The sequence below is a fragment of the Falco punctatus genome (genome assembly GCF_963210335.1).
Source record: "Falco punctatus genome assembly, chromosome: 7".
Lineage (NCBI taxonomy): Eukaryota > Metazoa > Chordata > Aves > Falconiformes > Falconidae > Falco > Falco punctatus.
Window position 1 is genome coordinate 6,171,933 of NC_137587.1, and position 20,472 is coordinate 6,192,404.

The 20,472-nt window shown below is 41.0% G+C and overlaps 2 protein-coding genes and 1 long non-coding RNA gene across 9 annotated transcripts in view; 2 read left to right on the forward strand and 1 right to left on the reverse strand.

Moving 5' to 3' along the window:
- The window catches only part of SEL1L (SEL1L adaptor subunit of SYVN1 ubiquitin ligase), a 43,070-nt gene extending 38,547 nt beyond the window's left edge, over positions 1-4,523 (forward strand). For both annotated transcript variants that reach the window (XM_080395229.1, XM_080395228.1), the window contains exon 21: positions 513-4,523. In XM_080395229.1, the coding sequence (XP_080251355.1) occupies positions 513-716 (204 nt within the window). In that variant the 3' untranslated portion in view covers positions 717-4,523. The remainder of the gene's footprint in view (positions 1-512) is intronic.
- Positions 4,524-9,939: 5,416 nt separating this feature from the next.
- Positions 9,940-12,532, reverse strand: LOC308067054. The gene is made up of 2 exons (XR_013929429.1): positions 11,743-12,532; positions 9,940-11,637 (listed from the first exon to the last, which is right to left on the reverse strand). It is a non-coding gene; the product is annotated as an uncharacterized lncRNA (long non-coding RNA).
- A 126-nt stretch (positions 12,533-12,658) lies between these two features.
- The window catches only part of STON2 (stonin 2), a 79,390-nt gene continuing 71,576 nt past the window's right edge, over positions 12,659-20,472 (forward strand). For 2 of the 6 annotated variants that reach the window (XM_080395225.1, XM_080395226.1), the window contains exons 1-2: positions 12,764-12,800; positions 19,941-20,059. The gene's annotated coding sequence lies outside the window, so the exon portion shown is untranslated. Of the gene's footprint in view, positions 12,801-14,005; positions 14,025-14,044; positions 20,060-20,472 lie in introns of those variants that run through there. The other 4 variants (XM_080395224.1, XM_080395223.1, XM_080395227.1 and 1 more) reach the window with 4 other exon arrangements.

The following is a 20,472-nucleotide window of genomic DNA, read 5'->3' on the forward strand; positions in this document are numbered from 1 at the left end:
CACTTTACCTTCCCCATACCGTACCTGCACAAACCTCAGCATTGTGCCACATAAGCTTCTTATGTTCTGTCATAAGCTTAATGTTGTCATTCATGGTAGTCTCCTGCTGGCTTCCAGTTTCTCTAGCCTGAGCAGTTCACTACCTCTGTGTCTGTAGTACTTGCTCAAGTTTAAGACAACTAGTATGGTTACATACCTACCTCCTTCTGATTTAAACTCTGTACTTCAATGCTCTGTGAAAGCCATAAAGCTACGTATCGTGAACCTTGATCTCTAAAACAGAAAATAGGATAGCTCATACTGTATTGCATGGCTCTTAGTCTTACTGGCATTTAGTTGCTGGAATTTAAGAATGTCACTGATGTGGTACTGTTTTTTCAGAGAGGAAGAGAGCTACTGAAGTTTTAAAACTGGTACTCGTACATGAAAAAATGTTACAAGACAAATTTAAAATCGAAGTAACTTCCCATTCTTGCTCTTTGACATGATGATGTGAACTTCTTGTTTCTTAGATAAGGGAGGTATTCTCACATATTGATATGGACCAGCTGCTGGGGCCTGAATGGGACCTTTACCTTATGACCATCATCGCCTTGCTTCTGGGAACAATTATAGCTTACAGACAAAGGCAGCATCAGGCAATTCCCAGACCAGCAGGACTGCGGCCAGCTGTGCCTCAACAAGAACCACCACCAGAGCATCAACCACCACAATAGCAACAAGAGCCTCAGTGAAAGAACTGGATTTTTCCAAAAGGAACAATTTTCATTGTGATTTAGGACTTTGGATCAACTGTCCTTCCCCCAAAAGAGGCGCAAAGAAGTTAAAAAAAAAAAAAAAAAAAAAAAGTCTGAAAGCTGCTTAGAATGATGCCTTTTTTCAGGGATAAGAAAATTCTTTTGAAACTGATTTGAATGTTATTTCAGTGCCAATGGAATAACACTATGGCTTTTTTTTCATGGAAACACAAGAGTGCTACTACAAAAATGTTGCCTGCTGTATCTAGTTCCTCTTTATTCAGTCCTTTTCATCTGCTAGACAGAGCAGAAGGCTAGCTTTGGAAGGTTTTTGCCTGCTTGATAGCAGTTGCCCTATATAAAAGTAATAATAATTTCATGGCCAATTTAAGTCCAAGAAGCTGAACTATATTCAAACTCTAAAAAGACTAGAGCTGTATGAACTTATATTCTGGTCCACATCCCAAGTATTTCTACAATCCTTATTTTGTTATTTCTTAGTATTTCTTACAGTTTGGGTCTTTTATGCTGTCTTGGATGGTTTAACATGGATTATTTATAAACTCTGTAAAACTAAGCCAGCAAACATGCCACTCTCCATTCGTGCTTTTTTTGTTTCGAGTATTTTCCTCCATCCCCCTTAAGACTAGACAGTTCTCAGCAGACAGTATGTAGCCCAGGAGGCAGGTTGGGACATATTGGGTCTGTAAAGCTCATCAGTTGAAAACTAGCTACACAGTGCCTAGTTCTCACATCCTTCTAAAACTTTTTTGGAGCCTGTGTACTTTGCAATACTTCATGACTTAAAACCAAATTGGTAGTGTTCCTAAATTATTTAAACTTGCTCTTACAAAGAGGCTAAGTCTAGATTGCAGAAAGCACCAGTATTATTATGGCCACTGAAAAAAGGACAGAGCCAGAAAGCTGAGTGAATTAGCTTACCTTTTTCTTTGTTTCTTTTTAGAGGTGAAAGTTCTGTATTTAATTTTCAGCAGTCCTGTAGGTGATGTGCACTGCGAGAGGGAAACGTGTGTGGCATCTCATGCATGCGTCTGTTTAATGCATCGACCAAACAAAGGGCCCCAAAGATGCATACTCTCTACAAAAAGGCCTGGGCTTATGCCAGTGATGCTCCTCCAAAGTCTGGCTGACGGATAACAATCCTACGTTCAATCACAGCAGTGCTCTGGCTGTCACTAACCTTTCTTGTACCTGGCATACATGAGAAAGTCAAAGTAACGTCTCTGGCTGCGCTATCCTAAGGATCCCTTGTAACAAGAAAATCCAAAGAGAAAGAAGACTAATCGTTTACGGCTTCTTGATACCACCAGGTCAGTGCAAAGGCCTTTTAGTGAATGTAAAGAATACGACCTGTGGACTGATGTTTTTAGACTGCAAGAGGAATATTCACTTAGTAACAATTTTCATTGAACTATAATTTCAGGGGTTGGGAGTGGGAAGCAGTGGGGGAGTAGTTTAGAAGCAAGAAATGCAGAAGTTTCTGTTCTTGTTTACCAGTGGCGGTTAAATATTTGTTTCTGTATTAGCATTAAACCCTCTGAATATACTGTCATAAAGCTGAATGAAATACAAATGAAAAGGCTTTAGCTGCTTTCTGACAAAAGCTGTTGTGTTTAAAGGATTAAGGGCTTCCTTCCATGCAAATATTTTTCCAGTGGATTGGCAGCAACATATCAATATGCTTTATTTAGAATGGAGATTTTTGGTATGGTTTTATACTTAGTACATTTGTAAGGAGAGTGCTGCAAATAGATCTGTTGTTTGGGAAAGAAGCAATCCACTCTTTTGTAAACTGAAGTGTCATGGATGACTGGTATTAAAATAGAGGTAGAACTTCTCAGTACTTCAGAATGCTTATGCTGGTTATGTGAAGACAAATCTTTCATTTTAGTGTGGAGGGTTGCAGCACGTGATAGAGGAATGTCTTGTTCAGACTTCATCATCATTAGCAGATGGAACAGTATTGAACTTCAATGTAGTGTCTAAAATGTACAGCACTCCCAGCTGCATTTCTAAGATATCTGTGACTTCTGAACACTCCCTCTGAAGTATTTTTGCCTCTGTCACTTAATAGCTTTTATTAGCTTGGCATGAATAAATTAAAGATTATATGGAAAACGTTTTCCAGTTAAATACCATCGGTTCATTGGTATTGGTCTCTTAGGATGTTTAACAAATTTTTTACTGCATTATTAAAATATTTTCGTTGTTTGATCTACTAGAACTAAATTCTGTTTGCATGAGAACCTCTCATCATTGCTGCTATGTGACAGCCTTACAGCTGACTTTCACTGAACCTGATGCATTTTTACATCCAAGAAATCAGCAGAAGAAAACGATTGAAGATCAGCAAGTTCTTTCACTTTAAAGAACTGCTTTTATGAAGAAGCAATAAGGAAGTCTATCCTGCTTTTTTCCTTTCCACCAAATTACTACCGCTAACTTTTTCAGATGACATTCATTTGAGTGAAGTGGTAGTAGTAAAAAGGTATTTACCATAAGTAATGGCGAGTTAACTCAGGGATTAAAGAAATGAGTACATTTTCTAAATCAGTTGTCTACAACATGATTTAAGTTTTTGTGACAATCCCTTGCTACCCTGTTCTGAAACTTGCATTTCGAAGGGAGTATATTTAACTCTTACTAGCAATATGTTTCTCGTGCACTCAGTTTGTCAAGCAGCTTTTTTCCTGAAGGAGCTGGGTTGCTCAGCTTACTGCAGTGAAGTACTATTCCCATTTGGTAGCACACCGGTTGTCTTACAGTGTACATGCAGGAGCATTTTAGAAGGGAAACCTGATTTGAGAGAAGCCTTTCTGGGTATGTTCAGTATGCTTTGAATGGAAAAACATGTATTCTTTGTCTACAGTAACATAGGCCAGAGCCTGCCTGTTTGACCTTCCTGGACACATGCTTTTCTCTCCCTGCACAGAGAATGGAACTGCAGAGCAGTAACTGTTGGTTTTGGGAGTTCTATATGTAGGAAAACTGTGGAAAGTCAGGGGGGGGAAACGCTGTTCTGCACCTCAAATTATTAATCACACGCACTGGCTGTTCTTGCTGGTTGAAAGAAATGCTGAATGTTGAGAAAACAGGATTCAAGTTCATCACTCTGAAACTTGTCCCAGAACTGTCTGTTGAAATAATTTTCCTGGCTTTGTATTGTCCACTATGGGACAGCGTAGTAGAAAAGGCCTTTGATACAAACATCCCAATGAGACACTTGCAAGACAGTTTTACTCATTTTTTTAGGCATCTTCCGTAAGTCCACTACTTTTATTCAAATAAAAAATAAAAACTATCAACTGTTACCCTTTTCAGAGAAGAATATTAAAAGATGGGTTGTGAAAGGACTTTTAAGACTATGCATTATCTAGTTTCCACCGATTATATGCTAGTTTTGGCCTATAAAAGGGGATCACACTCACCTTTGCAAGTTGCTTCCTTTTTATATAGGCAACAATGAACTGAAATTCTATTTTTGTTTCAGAGAATATTAAACTAAAAAGATTTAGTTTGATTTGAACTACTGCAAATGCATATGGCAAATAGGGACTATTGGGGGAACCCTTTGTTTTTATCAGCTGCAGTTCTTTAAAGGGTCTTGTAGGAGTTTTGTAAATTTATTTTGTATTTAAAATCAGTATAAAGGCTGGTCAAATGTAATATAATTGTGTAAACAAATTCTGTTAATAGAAAGATGTACAGATTCATTTTGTACTGTATCTTTAATCTTGTGAAATAAAGATACCACCTGTGTGGTTACCCTCTGTTCACAGTGGTTATGATACAAGAGGATGTCAGTTGTCAGTCATATGCACTGATACATGCCGCTGCTAAATGCATCCCTTTCTACACTCACACTTCTTTCACTTCTATTCCTCTTCAAAAAATAAATTTGTTAATTTGAGTGGCATAGAAAGGGGAATGGAAAATTATGTGGTTTATCTTCAGTTGTGCCAGAAATTTGCCCTCTGTGTGCGTGTGTTGTGTATGTGTGTGACCCCTTCTTCAGCATCTACAGCATCTGTACGGTGTGTGGCAGATGCAGAACTACTGTGTGATTCAAGAACAGTGGCCAGTAGCTTTAGGATTACTATTGCACTTGCAATACTAATGCAAAGATAATGCAGTGACTAGAAACATTCTGGGGGAGAGACTACTCCAAACTGCCAATTTTGCTTGCTTCTCAGGCCTTTTCCAACCCACTCATCCCTTCAGGCTCCACCTGTTGGGAGCGAGTCCTCTCTCATAAATGTATTATATTGCCTTGCTTTCCAATGTGTTTATTGATTTGGAAGAAAACAGGGACAAGGAGAGTGAGGGAGCAATGGTAATGGCTATGGAAGGCACCAATAAGGGAACTGTCTCGGTTATCAGCCCATGTTATGTAGTTTTCTGAAGTATTTGGAGGCTTACCACGTTTTCTGCTGCTGCCAATAGCACCTGTTGCAGGTAGGAACTGCAGGTACTAAACCCAGCTTCAGTCTGACTAATGTAGCTTAAGTGTAGTGAGGGCATCCCTCACCTTCCAAAAGAGCTGCTGGCTTGATATTTGATGTGCTCAAGTGAGGTGGGGTCAGAAGTGCCAAAAACCTTGTTTTACTTGTAGCCTGTGGTCAATAGGGAGTTGTTTGCTACGGTTGGAACGGAGTACCAGGTTTATGAATGATTGGGGGGGTTGCGGTGGGAAGGTATGGTTTGGGTTTGGTTTGTGGGTGGGTTTTTTGTATTGGGATTTTTTTTGTTGTGGTTGGTTGGTTAGTTTATTAAAAAGAAGCCACTGAATAATGTTCATTGATAACTCATATATTTGTTTTGGTTTTGTGGCTTGTTTGTTGGGTTGTCTGTTTTTATTGGGGTTTTTTATGTTGTTTTATTCTGCTAAGTCTAAATCACTTCATTTAAAATTAAAATATTAAAATTATAGTTTGCAAACCTGCAGCACCTGCTTCATTAGAATGTGTTATTTGGTATAATGCCAAAAAATTCTTCCTCATCTCTAAATGACCATGAGCTTAGTAGCATTTCCGAAATCTGACTTCAATTCCTGTTTTTATAAGGAATAATTGAGGAAAAATCACTGTATTCTGCAACAAAAAATACAGAAGACTTGTAAATTACTTTCTTCCAAAGCTATGTTGAAGGGGGGTGCTGTACCATCTATCCAGGTGATGAGTACTTTAATGTATAGGCTTAATTTTTGTTTTCAGAGAGAAAAATAAGTGGAGATGGAGCACCATCGTAGTTGCCTTTCATGTAGCAAGAGGTAAATGTGATTTAAGCTCCACAGCACAGTAACTGAAATCTGTAGCGAGTCACAGACAGAATGTTTTTACCCTGAAAGGTATCAGTGCAGCTGCTGCTTGTTTTGGTAAGCTTTGCTGAGTGCAGCAGCATTCAGGCAGACCTCCACTTAAGGGATAAGTTGCTCACATTTTTTATTTCTTTGCTACCCCGCTTCTTGGGCTTTCCACATAACACAAGTTGCAATTCCAGATTTTTGAAAATAATTTGGCATGATATTAATTTTTGTCTCGCAAGACACTTAAATTATATTTCTCCATTTCTGCTGTCAGGCATTTTCCCCGTTTCCTCCTCTTTTTTTTTTTTTTTTTTTTTTTTCCCCCCATGCTTGTTTTTCTTCATACCGATCCCTCCTCCTAAACATAGGCATAAACTGTACTGCAAAATCAGATGTTCCATTTGCCATCTGTTATTTATGAATATAGCTCCATTTCTGTACACGATTCAATACTTAAAATCTTTCTCTTTTTATTACTTGTAATTAATGGCTTTTGCTGCAAAAAACCTTGTACCTGCGATATGTGTTTGCAGCCACAAGGTGGCACCAGACGCTAAATGGTGACTCGGACTTGCTAAAAAGTATTTTAGATCTCAAAGATTAGGAAAGAAGTAACTTCCACACTTTTAGTCATTGTCACATCGTGGGAAGATGTGTGTGTGTATCTAGAGATGTATGTATGCGTGTGTGTGTGTATATATATATATAGACACACATATACATTGAGAGAGAAAGGAGCGGTTGCAGGAGCTTCAGAAACTTACTTATCAAAATGAAATAATTCAGTACTCTCATTTCTCATGTATTTGCAGAGCAGAATTCCAAAATCAAAAATCACTGTAGCTTCTGGAAAGACCTGGTAAAGAATTACCTTCCCTGGACTGTTAAAGCTTTTTTAGTATGTATATCCACCAACCTTCCGTCACACTAGTCTGCCTTGCAACACACTTTGCGCTATTATGCACAGATAAAACGTGGATTGGTTGGGCATAGCTTCCAGGACTGGCTACTTCTGCAAGGTTCAATCCAGATTTTCTTAAAGTACAAATTCTTTCCAACTAAAGCAAGTGAAAATGTTTAGCAACATGTGACGAAGATGTCTTTTAAAATCACTTCTTCACTGAGTCTATTTGATGGAATATTTGAGCTATCCAAATAACTTGAAATCTGTATTTTACAATATTTTACAGTATTTTTTTATGTCCAGTAGGTTCTGGACTTCGCTATATACTGAAATTCCATTAATTAATGGCATTTTAAGTGCTTCTAAATAAAACTTTATTTGGAAAGTTTCCCCAGGTCTATTCAACAACAAGTTTAAAGGAAAAGCTTGCTGCATTACTAGTATTAAAAATGGATTGGGGGAGGGGGGCAGATCAAATACATTTCGTAGACCCTAAAGTCATTATTCTAGCTAATGTTAAAACTAACAAATAAATCATGTGGCATGTCCCATTCTGAGGCTTATAACTTTGGATAATAAAATGATAATTCTTGGAGAATCATCCACCTTTGAATTCAAAGGCTAAAGGCTTGAAAATCTACATGTTTGGTGAGTTTTCCAGTAGCTGATTACGTTCATTACTGGTGCTGTGAGATCAAGAGGACTTGAGTTAATTCTTTCCAGGTTCCATTTAGTTTCATCTCTGGTTTTCATCGCGTTGATTATAGGACTGCATAGTCCATTAGGAGGAACACCCACACCAAAGTACGTATACATTTTACTGTGGAATCCAGAGTGTAGTGTTAAATGTAAGTGAATAACTAAAGGATTTCATGTCTCTTACAAATAAGTTTAAATCTGACTTGATTGTTGAAACCTGGGAAACATTGCACAGAAGGGAGGTGACTGCAGTAAGAGAATTCAGACCCAGTGAGATAAATGTGGTGATCTCACTGCATGCAGCTGTGTTGGCTTTTTCTGCCCCTTTGCTAAACAAACAGCCTTACTCTTGTTTCCTACTAGGAGTCTGATCTTTTACTCTGTGGAAGGAAGAGGGTGCAGGTAGGTAGGAACCTTTCAAAATGGAGCAGGAAGAAGGGTTGCTTCATGAACTACCTGCTTTCATTTATTACCTCTCAACTAACAAACACTTTAGCGAGTGCAATTTATTAACTTCGTTTGCTTACTCTGGTATCTCTTGCATATTCAGTGAAAAGCCCCACAGAGACAGAAAAACTGTTTATATTATTTTGCACATATTAAATTTCTTTCTGTTACTGTTTTGGGGCCTAATTATTACTTTTGAGTTTACAAGCCCCCAAAGGTTAGCTCCTCACTATGTTTGTCAGTTTGGTTCCAAAAGATAGATTGATAGGAAACACTTTTAAATGTTTCTGGTGATGCTAGTTCAGCACCATAGAATACAGCAAACAGTTTGCAAATAATCCTTTGGCTGAAAACTGAAGAATCTATGGTAAATACAGAAAATGAACAGAGAAGTAAACTAAAAAAAAATATTTTTTTAAAAAAACCTTATTTTTAACATTTCACATTAGTGTCTCATTAGTCTTCTCTTTGATACTGTGAAAGATGCTAGAACAAAAGATAGACTGTAAATTTCAAATACTATTCCTTATGTAAGCATGACAAAATACTCATTTCCACTGTCTCCTCAGAATTTCTACATGCCAAATCTTGCAGCTACAGAAAAGGAAGTTTTCAAATTACGTAAATGAACATGTTTGATAGGTCTTTAACTCTGCATATGCTTCTCACATTAAGCATTTGATGCTTTCAGATTCCTCCACTAGCCATAACACTCCTAGCACTGCTGTTCTACAAACTCTTCACTTACTCGAATTGCTGGCAGAATGTGCTCTGCAGCTACTGATTGCACTGGTTTGCTGTTACATGGCAAAACAAAGGTACCCAGACACCTGAGCAATTTCTTTCCTTGGGGAAAATGCACAGTCTATGAACGGGAAATGAAGGTGATGACCCACCATGCTGGAGACAGTGTCTTTGTCCCAGAGCTATTGGTTTCAAACTAGTCTTGCCATAAGCGAGACACACAGTTCTCTCCTGACATGTGGTGTTTCAGGCTCGGCTGTGTCAGCTGAAGCAAAGTCTGTTTGTGTGCATCCACATGTGTATGAGGTAAGGAAGCTAAGCAAACAATTTTTGGGCACAAGGTGTTTATTTTTCTCTTACTGCTCTTTGTGTTGTGTCAATATCAACCCATGGGCAGAGGAGCACACATGAACAAACACCCCTGTGAGGCTGTACTTTGTGATAGGCATAAAGAAGTATGTGAAGTACAGACTTCATCATGGAAGTGGGTCCAGATGGATAAAAAGTTCTGGAAGTGCTTCTGTACACTTTTGAATTGGGCCTCTGTTGCGATATCATGAAGGATTAAATCACGATTCCTCACTTCATTTAATACAATGAAATACATTGAATTCTGTTAACTGATGATTTCAGTTAAATCTGCAGTAAAGCTTGCATGAGAATCATTGTTTCATGTTAGAATAAGGTAGCAGGATTAAGAGTTTCTCAAGATGTAATGAATTATTGATATTGTCTTTATAATGAAATATTAACGTTAAAAACCCTAACTGTCAAGTTGAAAGAACAAAAAGTCAGGTGATGTCTATATTCAAAATATATTAAAATCAGGATTGTTCTAGCCTTTAGTTATTCAGTACCTGTATTTATACTTATGATCTCACATGCTCAAACCCTTTAGAGTCCCATCATAAATATATTTTCAACATAGGTCAGAATACTTGCAATAGAATGCTGTATTTTTATGGTTAATATGCACCATTATGTCATATTCTAGAAAATGGAGTGACATAATTTTTGTTCTTTAAATCCAAAATATTTGAAGTGGGCAAACCAGACTCTCTGGAGTGTATTTGATTTAAAAAAAAAAAATAATTCTTCCTCTCCTTACTTTGGGGAGAACAAAATTTGAATATGTTCTAGCTTCCCTTTCTATTGTATGAATAGCAGTTTTCCACCAGAAATTTAATGTGCAAGCATTGAAATAGAGTACCTTTGTTTCTGACTCTTGATGCCAGAATACTGAAATAGTGAAACGTTCTGACAATATTCAATATTCTGAATAGAATATTTCAGTGGAAGGGACTTACAACAATCATCTGGTCCAACTGCCTGACTGCTTCAGGGCTGACCAAAAGTGTTCTCTGTGTTTTTAATTCTGAGAAGACTCAGGAAAACATAAGAATCTGTCATATGCTAGCTCCTCCATTCTAGATCTTAATAGCAAAAGTATTTCAGAAACAAAAAAACAAGTCCAAATATAATAATGATGTTAAACAGAGCTGTCTGATGCTGTGGTAATGGTGTAATAACTTTGATGGAATAAATAGTTTAAGAGAACCAAATGTTCTAAATCATCTTCCCCCCCCTCCCCATTTTGAAAGGATGTTGAATACAACTGCAGTTTACTTAATATCAGCAAAAGTAATTAGCGCTTACAGCCAGCTTAAGAAGAGGAAAAAGTGCTAAAAGAGCAATACATTATGTGCAAGCCTTTTGCCTTTAATGAGTTTTTAAATGAAGAAACATCCTTTTCCTAAACCTCTAAACTATCTAAAGGCTATTAGTCAACATGCTTGGTGGGGAAAAAGACAGCACAGATGGAAAACGTAACTTGTATTTCTGGTGCTGAGTCTTAATTACAACCTGATCGATGAAATTTCATACTGTATGCTTAAGTGATGCAAGATATAGCAACCACTGCCACTGTTGGACTGTTTTGTGACAGCATTTGTAGCTGCCTTTGTGACTACAGGGTCATAGCGCTGTTGGGAAGAGTTACTCTGTAATGGCTGATCCTGATGCTGCTATTCAGAAAATAAACGAGGGAAAAAAAGGAAAAGAAAAAATGGGGTTCAGGACTTGACCGAAACCAGGAAAGGGTTGATGGCCTTGGAGTCTTTTTCTAGTCAGGATCTCTCCCAGGCCAGCACATTGGAGGTCGATGATGTTATCCTGCATGCTGGATTTATTAAAGATGGGGAAGATAGAGGGAAACAACTGGGAAACTGATCTGTAGTTCTCCTGGCTCATAAAATAATTATGAGAAGAAACAAAGACACCAGTTGTACTTGAGCAGAACTACCCGGTGTCCTTGTGTTGTAGTTAACCTTTACACGTGTAAATGAGTACAGCTACCAGCCTTGAATCCCTAGTTTGGTTTGGGAAATCGGCTTTTTATACTGCTGGATAACACTATGCATGACCTACGACTACTGTTGGGGAGTGTTTTTGAGTTGTGTGTTATCTTCTCGCAACCACCTCTAGCTGGCACTCGTGTCAGTGTTTTGTGCCAGCGGAGATTTCCGCCCACCCCGGCCTCGTATCCCGGAGGCTTTGGTATTTCCTTGGGGTGGCGGTGTGCTGCTTCATGCATGTCCGCAGATCAGCACGCACCAATTCTAAACCTTCAGACCCCTTTGGAAGCTCCGTCAAGACAAAATCGGATGAACCAGCTACGCGCAGCAGCCGAGTGTGTCACCAGTTATAATCGCGTGGTTATCTTGCGCTTTCCATTTGAGATTTTCCCAGTGTTTTACAAGAGCACTTTCTAACCAGTTCACCTGGAAGAGATACACTTGTGTACATTTTTTTTTCCCTTGACAGTCAGCCCACACTACTAATTAAGGCTGTTACGATAACGTCATGCAGCTGTTAAGGTTACTAACATTTCTCAGCTTGCAGGCTTCACTTTTCTAGGAAGCTCTTTGGTGACACGTTTCCCCAGCAATCCCGAGTCGCTCCCTGATGTGCCGAGGGTGCGTATGTACCCATCTGCGCTCGCTCGCCATCGTAGGCGTGATGCACACGTTTGTCCCCCACAGCCCGCCTGGCAGCAGAAGCCTTGAAGCTGTAGTAGGGTTAGAAATTAAAGCCTCCATAAATATCTTGGCATGTGCAAGTTGCAGCCTGAGATCTTTGAGGGCAGAAGTAAGAGTAGTGTTTCAGATGTACATTGCTAGTAATACTGTATGTTATAGTATATAGCAATACTGTAATACCACTACAGTATTACTACATATATAGTATACTATATATAATGCTACTACGGCTTGAAAATGGTTTGGGTTACAGACACGGCAGTTAGTTTTTTAAACATTAACAGTTAAAATCAACTACTAATACGCACTACGGGGGTACTTGGTGCTTCATCAGGGTCTGAGGGAAGGATGGAGACGCCTATTAATTTCTATTGAAAGTGGGAACACAAAATGGTCAGTTGCCAATAAATAAATGCAAACAAATTTACAAAAATACGACGCTATTTATGAAAATGCCGGTTGAGTGACACACACACACACACACATGCACAGCGAAATGATTTTGGGGTTTGTGTTTTTTTTCGCATTATAATTTTTCACCTACACGTTGCTGCGTTTCTCCGAGGCGGCTGTCCCTGAGGCTGGCGACAGCGCTGACTCGGGCGTGTGTAAGCGCAGGCCCCGACCCCACCGGGCCGGGCCAAGGCGGGCGGCGAGGGAGCGGCCGCCGTCCCCTCAGCCCTCCGCCGCGGCTCCCTCAGCGCCGGCCGCCCGCTCCCGCCCAGCCCCGCGGGCCGCCCCCGGCCAATGGGGCGCCGCCGTGGCCCCGCGCCGCCGGGCAGCGCCCAATGGCGGCGGCCCCGCGCTGCCGCTGCCCGGGGGGGGCGGGCCGCCACCGCCTCCCCTCAGCGCGCTGTCCGCCAGCGCGGCCGGCGGCAGCGTCGCCCCGCGGAGCGGTTCCGCAGGTAGGTTCCGCGGGGGGCGGGGGGGTGCGCGGCCCCGCGCTTCCCTTCCTGGCAGCCGGGGAAGGGGGCTGCCGGGCGGGGGGCGACCGGAGCTGAGGCAAGCTGAGACGAAGGCAGGTGCCGGAGCTGGGGCTGCAGCCTGCCCCCCTCGCGGAGCTCGCTGTTCCCTGGCCGGGGCTCCCGGCCGGCCCCTGCTGCACCCCCCGGCCCTCGCAGCCTCCCCCGGCGCCCGGCGCGGTGCAGGCTGTTTACGGCAGGCAGCCTAGCAACCCCCGGCCATCTTCCCCCGCGGCAGCGCTCCCCGCCTGGCAGCGGCCGCCGAGGGGTTAACGGGCCGTCGCGGCGTGTGCAAGCTGCCGGTGGCCACCTACCCCCCCGCCCTCCCTGCCGGCACTCCGGGCTGGGGTTTTCTTTTCCCCAGTCCGCGGAATCGCGCCGGTTGTGAAACGGGTTTCTGCGGCTGGGATAGCGCCGGGCGAGGGGGAGCCGCCGCTCCTCTGGCTGGCGTGCGTGGGTCTGCGCTGTGTAAATTGGGGGTTAAAAGGCTCAGCCGGCACGTTTCCGTGCAAAGTGCGTTTTTGTGTTGCTGTACGGCCAGGCAGCCCCTTCCCTGGGAGTTTGCCGGGTTCGTGGACGAAATACCCTTTCCGTGCTGCAGCTCGGCTTTTCTCTGCTGGTTTTTGTTGTCTCGTTAACTAATTGCCTATGATCAGACTCAGCTTTTCTGGTTTATTTATTTTGTTCTTCCCCCATGGTTTAATCCTTTTTCAGACTTCAGTTTTTCAGAGAGAAACGAGTGGGGGGAAAAAAAATAACGCTGGGTGCCTGACACGCAGGGGCGATGCCTTACAGCTCCCCGCTTCCCCGGCTTGGTCGCGCCTTTCGCTGGGAATTATCCTGACAACAACTCCACAGTATCGGTGTGAGGGCATTTTTAGTATTGTCAAGGCAAAAACCGGGCAGACGTTGCGTTTCTTGTGAATCGGCTGTGAATCATTCTTGTCTGCCGTGGAACGTGCGTTTTGTAAACTTACTAGTTTGGGCAAGTAAATTTCAAGCTACAGGTTGGTTGCAAAATGTTTATGTTTGCTAATTGTGACAACATGACTGATTTCTCCTTTATTTATTTATTTTTTTCTCTGCTGACATGATTGAAACATACCGTGCAGACAAGCGAGCTCTGAACTTTGCCTTAATATTTTCCACATAAACACGTTTACGTTGGTAAGCCAAGTTTGTGTTATCACGAAGCAGCTTGGAGAGTGGTTTTCCCCATCTCCAGTGAGATGCATTACATGGGATTATGCAACACTTATGACCTTCCTAATTATTTAGTTTCCAAATAGCTAGGTTCTCTCTTCTCCAGGAATTTTCACGTTTGATTGATTATAACATAAAGCTGTATTCGCCGTGAATTATGCTTAATCTGTTATGTCATGCTTCTGTCAGGTAAATCTTTGACTTTTTTGGTATAACAGTAAAGGCTTTTCATGTTACCCCTAAGTAGATCTCAAGTACAAAGCAAGTAGCAGTAACTCCCAAGCAGAGTTTCCTTAGATACAGGAGTACAGCTGGCAACTTTAGTGATTGCTGCTTTTTTATAGTTGTAGCTTTTAAATTATTTTAAAAATATGAATGCCATCAAGAGCATGACCATTAAACTCTCCAGTAGAGAGAAAAGTCAGCTTTTTTCCTGCTCTTGCAATTTGCACTGTATCTCAATTCTGACTAGCTGTACTCTCTCATAATTCATGTCCTTAATTATCATTAAGGACTTAACAGCATACCTTGGTCTTTAACAGCCGATCTCTCTGTTACCTGAGTTCCCTGAATCCCTTGCTACATCAGTGACATAATTGATAACTCGGCTGTGTGGTTGGTTTAGATAACAGTCCAAGGGACACAAAGTAACAAAGCAACAGCTACATCTCAATAGTGGCTAACTCCCCATCTCCAGTCCTTGTTTGTGGCTACCTTGCAGCTATCTTGTTAAGAATCAGCAGTTGGTACAGTTCCCTGGTTGAGAAACCCAGACTCTGAGAGGGTTAAAACCATACCATGAGTGGGCTGAATACATCATGTTCATAGAGTCCTTTATTTTCAGCTATCTGAAGTCAGCATCAGCAAATGAAGATGAGAAATGGTATCTGTGTGTGTCACAAATCTCTCAAGATGTTCTGCTCTGCAACGCTTCTGTTGCCAGTGTTGTGAAAATGGTGACTTTTCCAGTCAATGAGGCAGTTGCCAAGGTGGCATCGGCTACAAGATCACAGCTTGTGGATTCTTCTGCTTTGACGTTTTGCTCCTGGTAGTACTCTTTCTTCATGCATCTTTTAGCCCGAGCACTGCACTGAGGCTTTGGACAAAGCACCTGTCATGATCTTTGCCAATAAACTAGCAGAATAAGTGCATTTTGAGTTGTTGAAAAGCCCTGTTCTTAAAGGCAGACTGAAAGTAAAGGTTTTATCCTCAGAAGCTTTGCAACAATGTTAGCTTTCCTTTTGAAAGTTGGAAAGCTAGAAAAAATAACAATCAGAAAATAAGCTATAGAACTATAATGATTCATGTGTTGGTGGCAATCTTCTAACGTAATGTTGGCCATCTGAAAGTTGCATGTTTCTAAGCTAATTACTTAAGTTTACTCTGCAGTCAGCTAGGAAAGGAGAGCCTTCAGAAGGCAATTCTTGGGCAATTTGTCTGAATGGGTAGTTGCATTATAAAAAAAAAATCATAAATTATTCAGTGGCAAAATTAGATAATTTTTTTTTTTGTCCTCTGATTTCTTAATACGTTTTCTTTGGAGTCCAACCATGCTGGGTGGTTTCTTAAAGGACTGCAAATTCTACTAATGGATGTAATAATTTGACAAGTGGTTAACCTCAAGGAAGCTATGCCTGTCTGTATGCATTGAGTATGAGCATGTGGTGTCTTCAGGACTATGGCTGTAACTGTGACCAGACGAATTTGAGTCCTAGGAAACATAACTAGAAGCCTTACAGCTCGGCTGATACGTCTGGAAACGTTAGGGGTTAAATCTTTGCCTCTTTTAGATGGTGAAAGTTTTGCGAGGATCTTAAACAGGGCCAGAAATCCATCTGAAGGTGTCTGTATGGATAAGGTTGCTTCCCAGGTAGGGATTATGAATCACATCTTGACTTCTGCCATCAACTTTTACCATCTTCTAAATGTGCAAATAAGGTGAATGGGGTGGAAGGCTCTATTTCTTTCAGACTTCAAGGGTGTAAAATTTGAGAGACTGAGACTGAAAAAGGTGAGAAAATGTGGTCCTGTGGAGGTAGCAGGGGACAAGCATCAGGGTTTCAGGATTCCCTTCTTTTCTGAATAACTATGGATGCAAATACATTAGTGCATTGGTTAGAGCAGGAATGCACTTGAATGTTCTGATCATTTGCACTTACTGCACTTCAGTTTGCATCTCAGAGCACATAAACTAATTTTGTCTGGGATAAAACTGAGTCAGAAGAACTCCAGGAGCTCATTTAATGTACTCCAAGTGCTAATGCAAATTCAGTTTACAGGATGAGATTGGAAATAACTGGAAGTAAAAGCCACAAAAAAGTGCTGTGAAAGCTCTGCCCTTAGTGCCAGGTGTTTCACCCTACAGCTCTGCTCCTATGGGTAAGGTTTTGCACTGCTTGCTAGTGTAAACTTAGGATATAGCATCCTGACAACTTGTTACCAATTTTTTAAATGTAACAATCTTTGGTATATATTTACAGAAAAAATACAAGGGAAAATATAAACATCATAACGTGATGTTAAAAAAGTTGAGAGCAGGCATCAATGCATGTGTCCCTTGGATAACCATGGGAATAAATAGTGCCTTATTAATAGAAAATACTCATAAAGAAAGTTACTGAAATATATAGGTTTCTTAAATATCAGTTCTATAGAGATACAGTTCATGAAAGGCAAGCGTAACATTAAAGAGCTTTTGTGCTTACTCATCCTGAAAACCCTTCAACAGGTACTTTTCTGACAATAAATATTTCCTAAAATGAATGAAAATATTTTCTCAGCAATGATACATTAAGGTCTGTCAGTCTACTGCAGTGAAATGTCTAGAAATGTGTGTAAGGCTTTCCTGAAATTTACGTTTTTATTTATTGGAAGATGAATGCTAGAGGAACATCTTCATTAGTTGTGCCATTACTTCAAATCAGCACTTTGTGATTTCATCTCATATTGCTCAGGGGCATTTGTATGAAAGGAGAAATAAGTCTTCAAGTAACAAACGACTGCTGAAGTGTCTGTTGTTCATTCTTTGCAGAGTAAGGCGTGGTTCCCTGCTTGATATTGACAGGGAACGTGGGATAGACACCTTGTGATCCCACTGATGTGTTTTGTTGCATAAAATGCAACAAGATACAAGATACAACAAATTATCTTGAATATTAATTCTTGCAGACATTTCCTGCCGGAAAGACAGAGCAAAGTGAAACTTCAGAAAGAGTCCTGAAAGAAACAAATAGCAGCCCCAGGAGTACCAAACGAGGGAGCCAAAAAGCAGCATGGGAAAATAACCTGAAAGTGTGTGTGTGTGTGTGTGTGTGTGTCTGTGTAGGTGATTTGGCAATAACAATATATCCCTGTATAGAAGTTCTGTGGGATCAGGAGTGTGTGCTGTAGAGTTTGGTGAGTTAGACTCCCTGGAAGAGGGGAGGATCTAGACTAGCACAGCATATCGGTGAAAGGGGAAGTAGAGTATCGGTATGTTATTTTTGGCTGTGATTCAGTTGCCTTAATTTTGGTGTGAAAAAAGACATGCAAGCCTATGTTAATTGCTATAGTCTTTCTGGAGGGGGATTCACCTCTTTCGAAAATAGATCAGACGAAGGATCCTCCGGAGATGGTGTGTTCCTTCTATTGACTATAAACAGAGCATCAGGTGACTATCTCAGATATCTAACTGGGGTTCCGGTGTTAAATGAGATGTGATTCATCTTGCTTTATTAAGGTAACTGAACTAAATGTCTTGGCACAATTCCTTCGGCTTGCAACAGAGGATGGAACTGACCAGTACACTTCAGGAGCCTACGAAGGTGCTTTAGCAGCACAAAACTATCCTAATATTTGAAGAGCAGGCAGCGTGCTTTGGAGTGGACATTCGAAGTGGAGCTCCTGGTCCAAGGGCAGCAGACCTGCCTGGTGAGCTGGAGAGAAAGTATGTCTTTTGCTGAGCTGTGTTTCTTGTTTCATTGCACTCTTAGGCCAAGTTTTAGTTGGCATTTATAGACATGAATATTTATAGAAACTAATTCTCTCTGTGGGCTCTTGGGTTTGCCAGCTGTGAAATGAAATGAAAGAATTATCTTTAATTTACTTTTGAAAACGGGGGTGGGTATACGATGCAGTAATTTTCTTCTCTTGCTATCTGAACAAGGGGCCTCTTGTGAACAGAAGGTACCATTTTACAGAGCTGCATGGTGGTTTTTGTGGTTGTGTGGGTGATGGAAACACATGGAAAAAGCACAACCAAGCATTTTTGATGATGAGAAAAGGTATTACTAGTTGCATAACTGAAACTCGAGCTGGTCAAGCTCCACAGCACAAGGCCAGTTTATTTTCTAATGAAGTGGTTTCAATGGAACAGCTGTAGGGAAGAATTTGGCCTATGAAGTTTAATGATTAATTGCTGTTTAATTGCTAGCTGCTCCTGAGGACAGACACTTACCACCAAAAATGCTTCTTTCACTCTGATCCTTGCAGCGCTGTTTCCTGTTCACTGCAGTTCTGATGTTTACCTGGCTAAAAATCATATCCCATGTATAAAAATTATATATGGTGGAAACATCTGGTGCATGTTCCTAAATATCCTTCCAAAGTATAAGGTGCGTGAGTTCAGCATGAGGAGTAAGTTCTTAGCTGATAGGAGTATGGATTTTGGGGGGATATTCACTGCCAGAATATCTAATGTCACTGAAGGGGATAAAACTGAGGTAGAATAAGATGAGGCAGATCTGGGCTTTCCCCTCCTAAGTAACTCATCTCTGACCTCTGCGGTTTAATTGTCTAAGTCTCTCTGAACGGAGGTAGCGGTATCAGTTTACCACACTATATGTGTGCTCAGATTGCAAATCCTCCCTGTATTCAGTCCAGGTTATTGATACGAATATGCTTGGAGCTAAGACTGATTGAGGGTGACCAGAGATCTTTAGGAGCTGCAGCTCTGAAACAGCTGCATTAAGCTCTTCAGTGACCCTGAAACAGGCCCTAACTTTCAAGCAATACTCACTTCTTTTCAGGAAGTTTGTCTTAAAATCCCCTGAAATTCTTCTAATTCTGCTAATTTTCAGTAGTTTGTAACAAACACGCTTTTGTTTGTGTCTGTGTGAATTGTGCTGGTGTCAGATTTACAACTCTGCCACAGTGAGTCACCGCCTGTCCTGGTAACAGAAACAGAAAGTCCCAGTCCCTCTGTGGGTCTGTGCTTTTATGAAAGAGGGAGGTAAATATCCCAAATATTCTAAAGTCAACTTATCTGTATCCCGTTTCCAAAATTTGTCTGCTTTACCAAAGGTTAGCTGGACTCAGCTTCCCCAGAGCTGGCAAGAGAGCCGCAGTGCTGCGTTAATGTTGCTGTGAACTGGTATTTCCACATATCACAATGCTGCGCAGCTGAGACGTGTTGTGGGCTGAGGAGCAGCATAACCATGGTCGCTTACGGCTGCAGGGGGTTGGCTGGAGAGGTGGGGTGACCTGACCGCGTTACTTGTGTTTCCAGAGCGGGCTCAGAAAGCAGCCGTGCTGTCAAACATGCAGCCCTGCCTTATGTAAGAGGGCACGTGTAGAGAAGGATATTTGGTTTCCAAACTTTTTAATGATTAAAGGTCTTGCCAGTATTTATCGGAGTGCCTACCACCTGTCTCTGTCTGCAGTGCTTTATACCGATTTTTCAATGACGTGAGTGATGTCTTCATAATGTTCTTTCTGCTTTGTTTTCCTGACTAGACTCCAGAGTCTTCAAGGCAACAGTAACCCTGCTTTAAAATTCTGGGGGCTTGGGTGGGAAAGGGAGGGCTGGAGTTGGGGGAGTTTGGGGGGGTTTTAGTCTACTAAAGCACATGGATGACACACAACAGGTGAAGCATAAACCAGACTTGGTGCTTTCCTTTAAAGAAAATTACCTTTGGATTACACAACGTTTGACAGCACTCAGAAATGTAACGTGAACGAAATTCTTGTCTAAAAATCTGGGAGAAAAGGTACTGCATTACCCAAGTCCAGCTGAGAGCTGAGTATGTTCATAAGTTCATTTCTCATACCATGTGATTTTTGTCTTACTCTTTTAGTTTCCACATGCATAATTTGGAAGTGTAGGTGAGTAGAGCATACTTCCAGATATATAGAGTAGCTGGTCACCTAATGCAGTTAAACTGTACGCGATTTAATGATGGAATAAATGTCTGCTATTTGAAACTGTAGTTAGTTGTCTGAGAAGGAAACAATAGTGAAATGTCTCACTGTAGGTTTTGCCTTGGTTTGTTTGTTTGTTATTTGGTTGGGTTTTTTTTAAGAGTACTGATTTGATGTAGCCAGCTAAATTATTCTATATCCTCAAAAAATGGAATTTTGAAAGATCAAATCACATTCACTTTTCTGTGTGAAAACTGGGGTTTTTTCATTCACCTATAAATAGCAGTTTGTTTAG